Source organism: Loxodonta africana, chromosome 19 (genome assembly GCF_030014295.1).
Source record: "Loxodonta africana isolate mLoxAfr1 chromosome 19, mLoxAfr1.hap2, whole genome shotgun sequence".
Taxonomy (NCBI): Eukaryota; Metazoa; Chordata; class Mammalia; order Proboscidea; family Elephantidae; genus Loxodonta; species Loxodonta africana.
In genome coordinates this window covers 69,612,264-69,629,603 of record NC_087360.1, presented here as the reverse complement: position 1 = coordinate 69,629,603, position 17,340 = coordinate 69,612,264, and the positions used below count along the sequence as shown (strand labels likewise).

The 17,340-nt window shown below is 39.3% G+C and overlaps 1 protein-coding gene across 3 annotated transcripts in view; it reads right to left on the bottom strand.

Annotated features, from left to right (window-relative positions):
- Positions 1–17,340, bottom strand: part of PPP2CB (protein phosphatase 2 catalytic subunit beta) — a 31,452-nt gene that overhangs the window by 9,084 nt on the left and 5,028 nt on the right. For 2 of the 3 annotated variants that reach the window (XM_064272832.1, XM_064272833.1), the window contains exons 2-3: positions 5,209–5,418; positions 1,883–2,056 (exon numbers count right to left, since the gene is read on the bottom strand). In XM_064272832.1, coding sequence (XP_064128902.1) covers positions 1,883–2,056; positions 5,209–5,418 — 384 coding nt within the window. Of the gene's footprint in view, positions 1–1,882; positions 2,057–5,208; positions 5,419–10,540; positions 10,757–17,340 lie in introns of all 3 variants that reach the window. The other variant, XM_064272834.1, reaches the window with a different exon arrangement.

The following is a 17,340-nucleotide window of genomic DNA, read 5'->3' as shown; positions in this document are numbered from 1 at the left end:
TTTATAGTTGAGCTTTATATCTCACTTCTAGTGTCTTATGTGCTCTTTTTTTCAAGATCAATTTTGACCTCTTTACTTCTTTTTTAGTAGACTTTTCAAAAGCTGCTTTTGGCCATACTGATTACCTGTGTATTCTGTAGTATTCAATTCTTTTATCTTTAACCCATTATTTGATCTCATTCTTTGAGTTAAACGTTTATTTCATATATTTCCTGTCTTGTTTTCTACAAAATAAATGCAAGAATGTGCGTTTGCTTGTACTTTACCCCTTTTTCAAACTTTAGGTCTACACCATGCTTCCCCTTTCATGTAGATACAATTTAGACTTTTATCTTTTACTTTCTTAACATTAGTAGAAGGCAAGTAAAGGATACAAGGAATTTTTTTGTACTATTTTTTGCAACTTTTCTCTAAGTCTAAATTAATTTTTCTTCTATTTAATTTCTAGTTTGAGTTTTGTTGTATTACTTAGAACTGGAGACTTTGTCACTTAAGACACGAAAAATATAGAGATAGACAGACAAAGAGGGAGAGAGGGAAGGGAAGAAAGGGAGGGAAAAAAGACGGACAGACAGATGTCTGGTAAGATTATCTGATTTCTGTTTGTTGGGTACTAAATGCCATATGCTGTCTGTATCTGTTCGGTGAGCTTGTTGCATTGATTGTTGAAATCTCCTATATACTTATTTATATTTTACCCACTTGATTTCTGAGGTTATAAAGTCTCCCAACAACAACATTTTATAAACAATAATCTGTCACCAATGGCATATGTGCATTGGCTGTTTTGTTCCTCAGAAGTGCTATGATAGCAAAGATCTATGGCTCATTGAAGATGAGAGTTCTGGGGTGAATCGAGGTGGAGAGAAAAACACAATTTAACTTGAACACATTCAATAAATAAAATCTCTACTTAGTATACACATTTTTAAAACTAGATTCATCATCAACACTGACAGGCTAATCTTCTAAAATCATTCTGTCCATTAACTTTTATGTTAATAGACTATTATCGATGTTTTTAAAAAAACGGAAAAGAACCTTAACTGAAATTTAACACCCATTAAATACATCACCATCACATTTCTTTCTCTCATTGTGGCACGTCTAGGCACAAGAACGCTCTTTAAATAAATTATCATGGTGTTGAAAATGTGGTGGACTGTCAGGATTACACAGAGAAGTTCATAACTGAATTGTATTCCCATCAGCAACCCTTGACAACTCTGGGACTTTATAATTTAAAATTTTAAATTTTTAGAAATTGTAAAATTGTATCCTATGTATTTATACTTCAACGAGTTCACGCTAACAATTACCACCCCTGGAAACTGGATTACAGGAAACCTGCACAATTTCCTTGTTACACTTCTGAATGTCTTATAGTACGTCTGCAGTGCTTGTTATGGGTAGACACAAAGCACTGACTTCTTAGTAAAGAAGGTGTAATACACAACGTAACTGCTTGCAATTACCATGAAAATAAGAATGAAAAGTTATTAATGGCAACCAGCAGACACTGAGCATATGTATGGAGACAGTCTGAAAAAACACCTTTGATTTACTCGTAGTATATACATCAGTCTTAAACATTTATTTACAGTATCTGTCTAATATGAAAAAGCATACCAGTGTTTCTTTTAGGGAAAATATTTACACACGTATTTGAAAACAACGGGGAAAATACTGGTTTAAACGTAAATAAAATTTATCCAGATCTCTGTCCTGAAGTTTTAAGTATAAAGGAAAGAGGTGAAAAGGCCAAAGAAATGCAAAAACACGAGTAAATCAGGACCTTAAATTACCAGTAGAAAAATCTTTTCATACTTTTAACCCCCGCCCCGAGATCTGAGATCTGAGACAGAAGCGCACACACACACACCTGTCCATCTACCAGCGCCGTAAGTGGAAGATAATCAAAGAGATCTGTAAAATACTTCCAAACGTTGGCATTTCCATACTTTCGTAGACATTCATCATAAAAGCCATATACTTGGGTAATCTGTCGGCTTTCGTGGTTTCCTCTCAATATTGTAATGCGTTCTGGATAACGAACCTGGAAGAGAAGCAAAACAAACTCACGTTTTCACTTTGTGTCACGTTCAGTGCACTAACCCCCCATGGGGTTAGTTTTACATGGCTCATTTGTCTGCTAGTGAATTAAATGCTAGTTTTTTTCGGAGTAAAAAACTTTGTCATTTATGTTCTTAGGTAACCAAGCCCTACTGATCAGCCTTTGAAATATTTTTTCTAAGTCTTCCTTCTTCATTACTGTTTATACCACCCTCACTGGAAACCCTTATTAACCAACACCTTTACTATAATGAACTTCTGACTCTGTGTGGTGTCTTCATCTCCAAACTCTCTCTACTTACTAGTGACTGGATGCTGAAGATCAGAAACTTGGACCCAAGACAAAGTCCCTCACAGTCTTCTTCCTCCCTTTTCAGCTTTTATCTCTCACAGGAAAATTGTAGATGCCAACAAGAATACAAAACAGGCCCTTGTCAAGTCCGGACAAGATTTCAAATGTATTTAATAGTCTCCTTTCTATAACAAGGAGCCCTGCTGGTGCAGTGGTTTAGAGCTCAGCTGCTAACCAAAAGGTTGGCAGTTGGAATCCACTAGCCACTCCTTGGAAAACCCTATGGGGCAGTTCTACTCTGTCCTGTAGGGTTGCTATGAGTCAGAATTGACTCGATGGCAATGGGTTTTGGTTCTATGACAAAATATTGAGAAATGTTATATAGCATACTAGTTAATTAGGTGTGTGTCTGATAAGTAAAAAAAGAATCAGATTCTGTAAATTAACCCAAAGGTTGCAGATGCATGCTTCATATATATTTACTAAGCATTCATTAAGTATCTACTATTAAGCTCGGTGCTATAAAAATGGGTACCAGGTCCATGCAAGCACTATAATACATGGTCTCTAATGTCCAGAGACTAATCTAATCTTATTAAGGAGATAAGTGAAATAAACACAGGCAATAAATGACTATGTAACATAAATGAGGGGTAAAGCTAAGCAGTTGAAGGCTTCAGGGAAGAAGGACTTGGGCTGAGTCTAGGCAGAAGAAATAAGAAATAAGCGAGAGTAATCCTGTGGGGAAACAGGATGAGGAAATACATGGAAACTGAGTACTGAAATCTCTTTGACTTGTGGTAAAGAGTTTATGCTACTAACTTGTTAGTTGCCACTGAGTCAATCTCAACTCATGGCATCCCCATTTGTGCAGAGTAGACCTGCTCCACAGGGTTTTCAAAGCTTGTCTTCCAGAGCGTCTCTGGGTGGGTTCAAACTGCCAACCTTCTGGCTAGTAGTTGAGTGCTTAACTGTGCCACCCAGGAATCCCAAGCTACCAACTACAGGCAGGCAAATAGAGGTCAGACCACGGAGAGGGTCAGCCAAGGAGTCTGAGCCTGAGTTTGGGAGCAGGGAAGTAACAACATGAGGCGTTAATAAGAGACTTAATCTGGCAGCATATCCAAGGTAGATTTGGAAGCGTCAGGTTTTGGAGGACAAGCTACCCGTTACCGTGTTACTGCAATAACTGAAGTGTTAAGCGATGAGGACATGAATTGTGTGGTGATAGTAAAAACAGAAAAACAGACGTGAGACATTTCAAAACAAGAATTAAAAAAGACTTAATTGACTGACCCTGGTGGCGTGGTGGTGAAGTGCTACAGCTGCTAACCAAGAGGTCGGCAGTTCAAATTCACCAGACACTCCTTGGAAGCTCTATGGGGCAGTTCTACTCTGTCCTATAGGGTCGCTATGAGTTGGAATCAACAAAACCCACAGTAGTGGGTTTTGGTTTTTTTGACTGAAAATAAGGGATAAGTGACTAAGTCAAATATGAATCTAAAACCTCAGTTACAGATCATCCAGGAGAATAATACATTTACCAGAAGTAGGCAGGAGAGGTTTAATTACCATGTTCAGCTCTCTGTTTAAAAATTTAAAACCTACTCTTATTTTAAGAGAAGCCCTGGTGTTGCAGCGGTAAACTGCTCAGCTGTTAGTCAAAAGGTCAGTGGTTTGAACCCGCCGGCTGCTCCACAGGTGAAAGATGTGGCAGTATGTCTCTGTAGAGGTTTACAGCCTTGGAAACACTGTGGGGCAGTTCTACTCCGTCCTATAGGTTCGCCATGAGTCGGAATTGACTCAATCATGGCGGATTTATTATTTTAAGGGGCTGTAAACTGAATGGACCATAGAACAGAACAGATTATTAAATGCAATATGGCTGTTCTTGCCTTTTGCTTGGTTTATATACATACATTATTTTCAAGAAGATTAAAAAAAAATTTTTTTTAATAATATTTTATTGTGTTTTCGGTGATGGTTTACATAGCAGTTTAGGTTCCCATTCAACAATTTCTACACAAGTTGTTCAGTGACACTGGTTACACTCCTCACAATGCATGAACGTTTTCACTGTCCATTCTGGTTGTTCCATTTCCATTAATCTAGTTTCCCTGCTTCCGTACACATTCTCATCTCTGTTTCAAAGTAATTGTTGACCATTTGGTTCCATATACGCACTTTTCCAGAGGGGCACAGTACTTATAGGCGATATTATTTTGTGAGCTGGTTTGTAATTAAGCTACAAGGTGACTTCATGGGTTAGTTCTGGTTCGAGGTATATCTCTGGGAGTCCTCCAGTCTCAGCAAGTTTTTTTTTTTAAAAGGAATTTGAGGTTCTGTTCCACATTTTATTCTCATTCTCTCAGGATCCATCTATTTGTAGCCCTAATTAAAATGGTCAGTAATGGTAGTTGGGTACCACTTCTGGTCTCAAGGTAGATGAGGTTGTGGTCTGTGTGGGCTGTCTTGTAGACTAGTTTCCTCTTTTGAGTCTTTGGTTTCTTTCTTTCACTTTTGCTCCAAATGAGTAGAGACCAATAGTTCTTACTTTTAGATGGCAGCTTGCAAGCTGACACTATCCACCAAACTGGAATGTAGAACATAACTTTATAAGCCGTATTATGCCAACTACCCAAGATGTTCCACGAAACTATCTATAGTCCTTATCGTTCAAACCCAGAAATCCAGTCCTGTGGGTTGTTTGGTTATGTCTAAGAAGTATCCGTAACTGTGCTCCCACGTCCTTTATTATACATGTGAATATATGTGCATATGATCAAACAGATGCGTACCATCTGGCTTAAAACTTAAAGAAAAAAAAATTTCATTAATCATACCTTTAACGCCACAAGAAGAGTCACAGTCTCCACTGAGTAGTAACCTCTGTCTACATAGTCACCCATGAATAGATAGTTTGTATCTGGCGATTTTCCACCAATTCTGAAGAGTTCCATAAGATCATGGAATTGACCGTGAACATCTCCACAAACTGTAACAGGGCAACGGACCTCTTGTACATTTGATTCTTTTGTTAAAATTTCTTTAGCCTGTAAGAAGAATAAAATCAGCAATTAAAGCATAAAATAATCTTATTCACAATACAGAAAAAAGGTCACAGATTAATTATTCAATTCTTCTATAAAACATGTTTTTACACCAATCACAGGTCAATCTTCAGCTTCTTTATTTTAGTTATTTTATACTTAATAAGCCAAGTTAGAATATACCACTCAGAGGCCCTAAATTACAGAGTTTATATATAAACACTGGGAAATTAAAAGCATTGGCTAAAATCAAGTTCATGAACACCTCATGTATCTGGCACCCTTGCCTAGCAGGAGGGAGTGCAGAACCGGGAGGAAAACCGAGAAAGCCTCTGCGGTAACAACAGACCTGAGTACACACACCTCCCCACCAACCTGCCAGAAGAATCGTTTAGGCCTTATTCTGGCGCCTATTTACTCGGTATGTACAAAATTCTAATAAGCTGTTTCCTTCCAGGCCTTTGACACGGTAGAAGCAGAAAACCACAGGGAGTAAGTGGTTAAGAAGTGGGATTAATACAGACATGCAAATGGAGAGTAAAGGATGACAACACTCATCCACAGAAAGACCTGATATTTTAAAGATGTCCATTTGCTCCACATTCATCTGTAAATTCAATCAAAATCCCAACCAATAAGTTAATCCTAAAATTCATAAGGAAGGCTTAACTGAAGGGCCAACTGAGCTAGAACAGTTCTGAATTTCTGAATAAGGAAGGGATTTCCACTTCCCAGTTATTACAACTTACTACAGTAATTATATCAGTCTGTTATTGGCACAGGGATAGAGAACGCAAGCTGAGGCAAGGGTTAAAGTGATTATGTTTTGTCTGGGGTGTGTGAGCCCAAAGTCAGGTGAAGAAACGGCAAGCAGTTCTGTTAGGCATTCTAAAATGACCAATTTCTAAGTTAAATGCACAGTGATCAGAGAACATGGCCTGTATTAACTGCCATTCTTTGGCATTTGTTGAGACTTACTTTATGGCACGGTGCATGCACAGCTGCAGAGTTTTATACATCCATTAGGTCAAACCTATTAATTGTATGTTCAAACCTACCGTCCATTTACCGATTCTCTGTTGTGTGACCTACACGTTTCTGAGCAGTGTGAGATCTTCCTCGGTAACTGTCGGTCTGTCAGTTCCTCTCGTGGGCCTAACGGTCTTTGCATAGCATATTTTGAGACTATGTTTTTCAGAACATGCATATTTGAGATTGTCCTAGATCCGCGGTCAATTCTATTACCTAAGGACACTTTCTATTCTTAATAATGCTTTTTGCCTTGAAATCTGGTACCCAAACTGCTACAGCTGTGTTCTTTTATTTAACTTTGTGCTATTATTCTATTTCTTTACTCTCAGTCTGTTTCTGTGTTGCATTATATGTCAAAAGAGTTAACATTACCTTATATGGCAAAAGATTTGATTGAAGGTCAAGATTTTGAGAGGAAGAGCTTATCCTGGATTACCCTGATGGGCTCTAAATTTAGCCACAAGTAAAAAAAGGTGGGAGGTTCTTATCGACCCAGAGGCGCTTCGCAAGAAAGACCTGGCGATCTGCTCCCAAAAGATCACAGCCATTGAGAACCCTATGGAGCGCAGCTCTACTCTGGACACGTGGGGTCAACACGAGTCAGAACAGACTTGGCAACTGGTCTGTTTCTGGTTATCCTTACAAGAGCGGAAAGGGAGTTCTGAGACAGACACACAGAGGAGGCCATATGAAGGCAGAGTGATGTGGTCAAGGAATGCTGGCTGTTGCCAGAAGCTGGAAGAGACAAGGACTGAATTCTCCCCTGGCAGGAGTATGGACAGACTTCTGGCCTCTGGAACCATGAGAGAATAAGTCTGTATCACCACTCAGTTTGTGGCGACATGTTACAGCAGCCACGGGAAAATGATACAGAAATGTGTCTGGTTTCCTGATAACTTTATGGAGCTACCTTATCCATGGATTGCTCACCTATGGATTTTCCTCTCTGTGAGAGAAATACAACTGCTACCTCATTTAAGTCTCTAGTATTTTGGGTTTTCTTTTATATACACCAAACTAACCCTAACTGATTCCTGGTTATACTACTGGACCAAGCACCTCTACTTTTAGACATTTATACTCTGAATACAATAATTCATATCTAAATATGTATAAATATAAGTACAAGGGTGCTTGCTTTCAAGAGAAAAAAACTGGAAACTATGAGCACCCACCGAATAGCTAAAAAAAAAAATATGCACATTCACAGAATGGAATATTAAACAGTATTAAGAATGTTATGAAGGATATTTGATATAAAGTGTATTTGATGAATGAAAAAGGCAAGTCACAAAACAATACAATCACCTGTTTAATAAGGAAAAATCATCTAACAGTCCCACACCAAGAATTTGCTCTAACAGTCTTTAGGACTGATCATGTTAGGATCTTCAAAATAGTTGGTTTACAACACAGAAACAAAGTACTTATAAAAATCCTTCACATAAAAATCAATTTATAGAAGCCAAATCCCACATTCAGAAGGATCCTATAAACCCCCCCCAAAAAAAAACTAAACCCACTGCTGTTGAGTTGATTCCAACTCATAGCAACCCTACCGGACAGACCAGAACTGCCCCGTAGGGTTTCCAAGGAGTGTCTGATGGATTCCAACTGCCAACCTTTTGGTTGGCAGCCAAGCTCTCATAGAATGATGGCTGAAGATTAAGAAAACAATTATCAGAGGTCTTTCAAGAGCAACATAACCTCCTGCAATGGAACTATCTACTGGGGGGAAAAAAATCACAATAGCAACAAGTTTATAAAAGGAAAAATCATTGTCACCTGCTTAGCACGCATCAAGTAATTCAGTAGAAACATTTTACAAAAACATTTAAAAAACAGTTAAAATAGAATCCTTAAGTCATCTCACATTGAGAATTAAAATGGTAATCCTATTTAAAAATCCACTGAAGGAAGCATTACCAAAAATAGAGGAGAGATTGTTTAATACATGCTAAGCAAACAGTTGTCATCAGTGCAGTAAACCCTTCATTTTGAGGTACGCCACACCCAGCAATCACTCTTATTTATGAAGAGTTCCTGTATTTACGTAACGAATGTCTGTCAGGAGTCTGCTGTAGGTTAGACACCGGAGACAAAGATGAACAGGTGAGCTCTCTGGCCTTAATCACCCTACTGCTGACTGGTTCAACCAAACAAAATAAAAACTTCTGCGTACAAAGAGAGATAAAAGGAAAAGCATGGGAAAATATTTATAGTAACAGGGTAACAAACATACTGACATCACAAAAAAGATATTTGCAGATGAATGACTACAGGTCTAAGATATCAGTGATTCCGTCAATCTTGATTAAAATTAAGAAGCCACATTTTTTAGGAAACCCTTGCTGTCGTTAGCTGCTGCCAAGTCAATTCCGGCTCACGGCGACCCCAAGTGTGCAGAGTAGAACCGCTCTATAGAGTTGGAGTCCTGGCGAGTGGTGTAGTGGTTAAGAGCTTGGCTGCTAACCAAAAGGTTGGCAGGTCAAATCTACCAGCCGCTCCTTGGAAACCCTACGGGACAGTTCTACTCTTTCCTATAGAGTTGCCGCGAGCCAGGATGGACTCCATGGCAAACAACAACAACAACGAGTTTCCAAGGCTGTGGCCTTTTGGGAGCAGATCACCAGGCCTGTCTTCTGAGGCGCCCCTGGGTGCATTTGAACTGCCAGTCTTTCAGCAATTAGCTGTGCGCTGAACCGTTTGTGCCACCTGGGGACTTGACAGTAGAGAGCCGAGCCTAGAACAGTCTTCTAGAGAACTTTTTCCTTTAGGATGGAAGGCAAGCGAAGCACATGAGAACTCACTCCAGAGACTACCAGGGCAACACAACACTCAGAACGTGTCACTAAGTTCTTGTTTTAGTCTGAACATGCAACGATCAAGTCAGCAGCAAGTCCTTCGTTTAAATCCCCCTTATGGTCCCCAAGAATAACTGGGGGATACTATGGGATTTCCTTAACCCAGGATCTTTCTGAAAAAGATGACACCGGTGCTCTTAACTGTTTGCGGGTAGGAAACCCTAAGAAACTATTTAAACAAAAGTGTCTGAGAATATAAAGCTTCGAATTAGCCAACTCTGTTTATATTGTCAAATGGAAGAAGACTTGTAACTATTTTTATACAATTAACTTACAATTTAATATAAAGCTCCCTCATCTTAACATCAGAAAGTTTATTTTCTAAGTCCAGGTAAAGAGATTTTCTGTATTTTTTCATGTACTTCAAACAAAGCAACAGGCTGTCTACAGAAAGATGTGAGAATCCTGCTATCTTCTATTAAGACAGACATTAAAGAGATCTGCAAAAATATACAACAGTGTCACTCTTTGCACTAAATTATTGTTTGGGAAACAGTTGTTTAATAAAAAATATTTATGTTCAGACGTAATGGATTTACTATTGTTATCTTCACATGAATATTTGAAAAGTTGTTTCAATTTCCAATACAGTAAATATCAAGATAACAACCCACACAAACAAAGCTGTTTGTGGTCCTCGATAATAGAGTATAAAGGGATCGTAAGACCAAAAAGCTTAAAAACTGCTATCTTCATGTATCTGTTCTGCTGACCCACATGTACCATGAAGGAAACAGACCATGTAAAGGATGAGTTCACATTTCTGCATTGATCCTGTTCACTCTAACTTGTTTCTAGTGATTACTAGTTTCCTAATACACTAATTCAAAGGACTGATTTTAAAATATTCAAAACAAAAATCACAATGAAAATCTACATGCAAACTGCAGGCATAACAAGTCACTCCATCTTCAGATCCATCGATGCCAACTGGATGCATGCAGCCGGATTTTAATTTGAAGTAACACTGGACAGCAGGGCTTATGGCAACTTATATCCAGCAGTGTTTTCTCTGGTGTTCGCTCCAAAAAGGCCCTAAGGTATGATTTTAGCTGTGGCTCTACCAAAACAAAAACCTCAAGCCCACTGCCGTTGAGTCAGTCCTGACTCATAGCGACCCCATAGGAGAACAGAACCGCCCCACAGCGTTTCCAAGGCTGTAAATCTTTACGGAAGCAGACCGCCACATCGTTCTCTCAAGGAGGGGATGGTGGGTTTGAATCACCGACCTTTTGGTTAGCAGCCCAGTGCTTAACCACTGCACCACCAGGGCTCCTGCTAACCTCGCTTATTCCAGCAACATTTCCAGGCTTGGTTCTCCAGCTTTCCTTTTGATTCTGAGTTCCCAAATACTCTCCCAGCAAATGTCTTCTCCACTTAAATTAGCCTGATAGTCTTCACAGGCATTGTGAAGAATCCAGCCCATATTATTTTCTTCTCTTGGCCTATAATTAGTGAGAATGAGATTGCATATACAGAAGTCATCCAGAAAATGAAGGTTATCTTTCCAGTTCTAACTGTGTAACCGTAAGAAAGGATCTGTGTCTCTCACAATTTCTACATTTAGACTACTTATCCACGAGTCTGTAATTCTAAAATATGAAGTCTTATCTCTCAAATGTACAATCTACACAATCGATGTATTCTTGTCCAAGATGAAATTCATTTAGGGTTGATTTTTAACTGTGTAGCAAAATACATTAGTATCATCACTCTATTGAAATAATCTTTTTGGGGGGAGAAAGTGGGTTTATTTTTCTTACGTAACAAGAGTCTAGAGGTAGATAGCCAGTTTCTCAAGGGTCATCTGGGCAGGAGACTCTTCACATCGACTTTATCTGCCACTCTTAGTCAACAGAACTGTCACCTCATGGGCACAAACAGTGGTACCTCTAGGCACTGTATCTGCTTTCCTGGTCAGGAAAAGGCAGAAGGTGCAAAAGGCTAAAGGGTACATGCCACCCTAGTTTGTCCGTTTTATAAAGCTTTCCCAGAAGTCTCACTCAGCCATTCCTGCTACATCTCCCTGGTCAGCTGAGACATATGGCCCCATAAACCAATCACAGGAATATGATTAGAATGAGGGTATAGTCACTCTACAAGGTGTAATACCAATTAGAACTGAAAAAGACTTTGAGAGATTTTAAAGCATTCCCTATGGGGTCTGACAGAAGAGAGAGCTATGGCTCAGAAACACTTAAGGTCAAAAATAAAACAATCTTAACCAGAAACCAAGTCTATTCATCAAGACAGCTTCCCACCGTTGTTCAGAAAAAAAATCAAATCCAACAGCACAAATCATTAGAAAGTTCAACTGGAGCCGACGTTGTCTTATATAGACAACATACTACATGTGCTCAGTTGATACTCCAAATTCCATAAAGGAAACGTGCTTCATATACAACCACTACCATTGATTTCACTGATTCACTAGGAAGACTCGTACGGTCAGAGTCAGGGTTACAATTTATTACACTGAAAGGATACAAAGTAAAGTCAGCAAAAGGAAAAGGTGCATGGGACAAAGTCCTAAGAAAACCAGCTGCAAGTTTCCAAGAGTCCTCTCCCAGTGGAGTCATATAACCAGAATCCAACATCAAACCCACTCTGTGGAGTCGATTTGAACTCATAGTGACCCTTTAGGACAGAGTAGAACTGCCCCATAAGATTTCCAAGGAATGGCTGTTAGAGTCGAACTGCCAATCTTTTGGTTAGCAGCCAAACTCTTAGCCACCGCACCACCAGTTCTCCGGAGTGGCATAAAATGAGCTTAATTCCTCAAGCCACAAATTCTAACAACATGCGTGAAAAGTTGTTTACCAGGGAAGCTCATAGCCACTTAGTGCCCAAGCTTTTTACTGGGGGCTGGTCATATAGGTACCTTCTGCCTACCATGTGCCAAACCTTCAGACTCCTAAAAGGAAGCAGGTGTTCAAGCATAAACCGTATTTTCTCATAAATAGTTTAGGCGCAGTGAGCCACTGTTATCCGGGAATGGCGGGAACCCTCGAAACCCAAACTCCAACCAAGGGCCAGCCTTGCAAGCAGACATTTCTAAGGATAGCAGTCTCAGGCCTGCTGTGTTAGCCCTTTTCTGCATACCCTGTGGTTCTGTATGCAATTCTCATGAGTGTTTTTTAATGTGACTTAGACAAAGTCTACTTCTGGGACACAGATAAGACCAATTTTAAATCTACAGAACGAAGGGCTGTGATGAAGGTAATTGACACTTGGCAGAGATACATCCAGGAAATTCAGGAAGGCACAGAAAAGCCGAACTCTTCATACCATATATCATATGATGTGAAGGCTACTCTATGTCATATGATGAGAACTACTCTTGGTACGTTTTCTATAAAGAAATATTAACACTTTAATTAGAAAAAAAAATTACTTCCAAAATAACGGGCCAGAAAAAAAAAGAGGTAAATTTTCAGAATCTTCAAGTATACTATTAAGTAACATTTCTCAAACTGCCATCTGAATTTTTACGTTACAGCAGATTCTTGGGCCTACCCAAAACATAATCAATCAGTTGCTCGGATAGAAGGAGTCAAGGCACCAGAATTTCCGACCTCCCAAGTGATTCTTCTTCAAAGTTAAAGGAAAAGATGGATAATTACGACTCCATACGAATGCTAAATCTTGTACAGTAAAAGTTACAAGAAATAAACTTGGAAAGAATACTTTAAACTCAGCAAATGGCCTTCTCAATATTCAGTTTAAAATCAACAAAAAGACAAAATAGCTGAATTAAAACAAAAGTAATATGCCAATCTTCCCACATTTTCTTCAGGTATTCTGGCATTACATCTCATTTGTTTCTATTTATTAAAGTTTTTGTGATGTAGAATTTGATATGAAATAATAATCCCTTTTGAATACAAAATCACATTTGAGATTTTTGTCTGAGAGGTTATCTCTAACTACCTTACTAAAAGTGCCTCCTGAACTCAAGCCCATCACTCTCCCCTTTCCTCTGCTTTTTCTTCCTATCAAGAATCATTGCCTGAAGTTGTGTGATAGCTAGATTTACAACGATGACCAAAAAAACAAGAAGTAGCTGCTGGGGCTGCTTATGCACAACCAAACACCTCATGGGATTTGGCTCCTTGGTTTGGAGGTTTAGGGTCATGGCTTCATGGGACATCCCAGTTAACTGGCCTAATAAAGTGTTTAGTGCTTCTGTTCCACTTCTAGTCTGTTGTGTAGAGCATGAGGTCTTAAGAGATGACAAGCAGCCATCCAATGCACGATTGGCCTCTATTCACCTGGAGCAACAGAGCAAGAGTCAGGAACAGGAGGAGGATATGGAACGTGTGACTAACTGCCTTCATGAACAACTTCCTCCTCTGTCATGAGACTGGAAGAACTGGATGGTGCCCAGCTACTATTACTGAATGCTTTGATCAAAGATTCCATAGAAGGAGCCTGATTAAACAAGCCTGATCAAGCCTAACTAGTAAAAAAGGCCTGCCTTGAGCATTATGCTCTTTTAAGATCCATATGAAATCAAACTGACAACAGCAGAAAAAGGAATTAAAAAAAAAAAAAAAATCACTGCCTGACGTTCTATTACATGCGTTTACCATCTGTCTCCTCTTCTGCTCATAGTCGAATCTCCAGAAATTTAAACACACAGGAGTGCAACTAAAATCTGTCGCATGGGTAGTTTTTGGATGGTGTAAACACACAGTGGCAGCATTTAGCCAACCCAGTGCCTCTTTTGCTACTAAAGCAAAGACAAGACTGCTATACCAATTCTGAGTGCTCTTTGTCCAGGACGTAAAAATCACGTGGGAATCTTCTAAAGGAAAGTGAAACTTTCTCATTATTTTTTTTTCTATAAAATGGGAAAAAGGACAAAATTAAACTATGGTCTACACACTGTATCTTACACATTAAAAAACAAAACAAAAACCTGATTAACCTATGCTAAAAATTAGGACCAAATAAAGTTTCTTCAAAGACTGAGGAGACCAAGAAACTTGATTTAAATTCCTCCCCCCACTCTCAGAATAAAAAGACTGTCTTTGTATAAAACGTTCAATTTTCTACGGCACTTTGCACCTCTTTGTTGTACTACAGGGCTGCTATTAGGACAAGTCAGTTTTCTCAAGGTGCACCTCAAGACTGTCTTCTGATTCTCACGTTCACGAAAGCATCGCAGTCAAAGGATAGTTCACAAGGAACAGGTTATAAGGGACCCAACAGCAAATCACGTTTCCGCTCGAGCTCTTCCATTCCCTCGAAAGGAAGCGGGATCTGCAATGCACAGATCTTCCCAGAGTTAACACGATTATTAAGGAATTTTAGATTTGTAAAAGCAACAGTGAGACAGCATTTGGTCATTAATAAATGCGGGGCATGTTAAAGGCGTGAGATGAGATTTGTACTTTGCTACACTTACTTAAAGGAGAAACCAGCAACCAGTTCAAAGGAATTCAAAATTCCTTATTTAATCTAATGCAGATTCAAATTTCTCACACTCATTAGTAAATGATGCCTGGGATTTTTTTTTTTTTTTTAAATACCATTCTTCTTAGAAAAAACTAAATTAGGAAAACAGTTAGAATTTAGAAGAATAAACTGGGCATTAATTTTATCTTCACTCTCTGGCATTCTGGTAACGTTTTACCAAAGAAGGAATTCATTCGCCAAGTCCTTCACAGCATTTGTCCTGAAGAAAAGAAAAATTTCTGCAAGATCTTCAAATCAGCATAAAAGATGTATGCTGCAAATAAAATCACTGCTTGTGAAAAGAAGTTCTTATAAATATCTTTCTTCTATCTACCTATGTGATTTTACATGCTATACCGTAAAGCCGAGACATGACATCAATTTTACGAAGTCTGCTTTCTAGTTCGTTAGTAGTTCATGCTAATCTAGTTTGGCTTATTTTCTTACCTGTTCACTACAAGAGACTGACTTATACAAGCATGAAAAACGATCATATTTGTTCAGTCAACAGAACTGGGTCTTAACTTCACAGTCCACTGTAGCCATTCTTTGAAACAGCGAGAAAGAAGGAAGGTACTTTCCACAACTCTCCATTTTAGGATATAAATCAACTGAACCGCCATGGCTGGCACTAACATTTGTTCAAGGGATGTTACAACGAAAAAGTGCCAGTTAGGTTTCTTCGCTGTTCAGACCACTATTTTTTATTTTTAATTGAAGTGGAATTCACATAATATGAAATTAGTCATTTATTACTTTTTTTAAAAATCGTGCTTTAAGTGAAAGTTTACAGTTTAAGTTAGTTTCTCATACAAAAATTTATACACACATTGTCGTGAATGCTAGGTGCTCTTCCCATAATGTGACAGCACGCTCCTCCTTTCCACCCCTGATTTCCCATGCCCATTCAGCCAGCTCCCATCCCTTTTTGCCTTTTCATCTTGCCTCGGACAGGAGCCGCCCATTTAGTCTCATGTACCTACTTAAGCTAAGAAGCACTCTCTTCTCGAGTATCATTTGATGTCTTAAGAGTCGGGAAATTAGCCATTTTAAAGTGAGCAGTTCAGCGGCATTTACACATTCAAGACGTGTGACCACGGCCTCCCTCTGGTTCCACACGTCTTCATCACCACCAAAGAAAACTGTACTCACTAAGCAATGACTACTCACTCCTCCCTCCACTCGCCCCTGGAACCACCAATCACTAGCCTGAATATTTCACATAAATGCAATCACATGATACGTGATCTCCTGTCTGGCTTCTTAGAAAAATGTTTTCAGGCTTCATTCCCGCTGTAGCATGTATCAGTACCTCATTTCTTTTTATAGCCGAATAATATTCTATTGTATGGATATATCATAATTTGTTCATTCATTCATCTGTTGATACATACTTGGGCTATTTCCACCTTGTGGCTATCGTGAATAGCGCTTCTACGAATATTTGTGTACATGTATTTGATTACCTGTTTTCAATTTTTTTGGGGGGGGGTATCTATCCAGGTGTAGAATTGCTGGGTCACATGGTAATTCTAAGTTTAACTTTTTAAGGAATTGCTAAACTGTTTTCCGGAGCCTTGGTGGTGCAGTGGTTAAGAATTCAGTTGCTAACCAAAAGGTCGGCAGTTCAAACCCACCAGCTGCTCCCTGGAAATCCTATGGAGCAGTTAGTTTTACAGGGTCCCTATGAGTTGGCATCAACTTGACAGCAATGGTTTGGTTTTTGGAAACTGTCTTCCAAGGCGCTGTGCCATTTACATTCCCACCAGCAATGTAGGAGGGTTCCAGTTTCATCACATCTTCGTCAACACTTAGTCATTAGTCGCTTAACATCCAGGATACCTTCTGTGATTTGGACACTGTGTGAACACCGTATTACAGGCAGTCCCCAGATTACTAACTTCAGACTTACAGACAACTTGTACTTGAGAATGGACTGCCATAAATCATATTATACTAAAAATCTGAGTTAAATAAAATGGCTTGTAATAACAAACGCACGCACGACTTTGTGACGCTCATGAAAACACTGCATGGTTTGGATATATTAAGTGTCTTACCTGTATAACCTAACCCACTGCCGTCAAGTCGATTCCCACTCATAGTGGCCCTAAAGGCTAGAGCAGAACTGCCCCACAGGGTTTCCAAGGTTACGAATCTTTACGGAAGCATACTGCCACATCATTCTCTCGGAGTGGCCGATGGGTGGAACTGCAGACCTGTCGGTTAGCAGCCAAGTGCTTTACCCACTGCGCCACCAGGGCTCCTTTTACATGCTAAACAAGAACCATATGTACGTTCCCATTTATCTACAAATTTGATTTACAGATTCAGGAAAGGATCTTATCCGTAACCTGGGGACTGCCTATATACAAGAGACAGGAGATAATCGTATTCCCTGCAGGGAGCTGTTGCATTAGCTACATCCCGTTCTCTGAGCAGGATTCTGAACTCTATGGGAACCTCATGGTGCTATGGACTTCCGAAAAGACATTACGTGGCACGCGGTTGTGTTTTCCTTTATTTCTTTTTTAAATAGTAGCCATTGTGTGGGTGTGAAATGGTATCT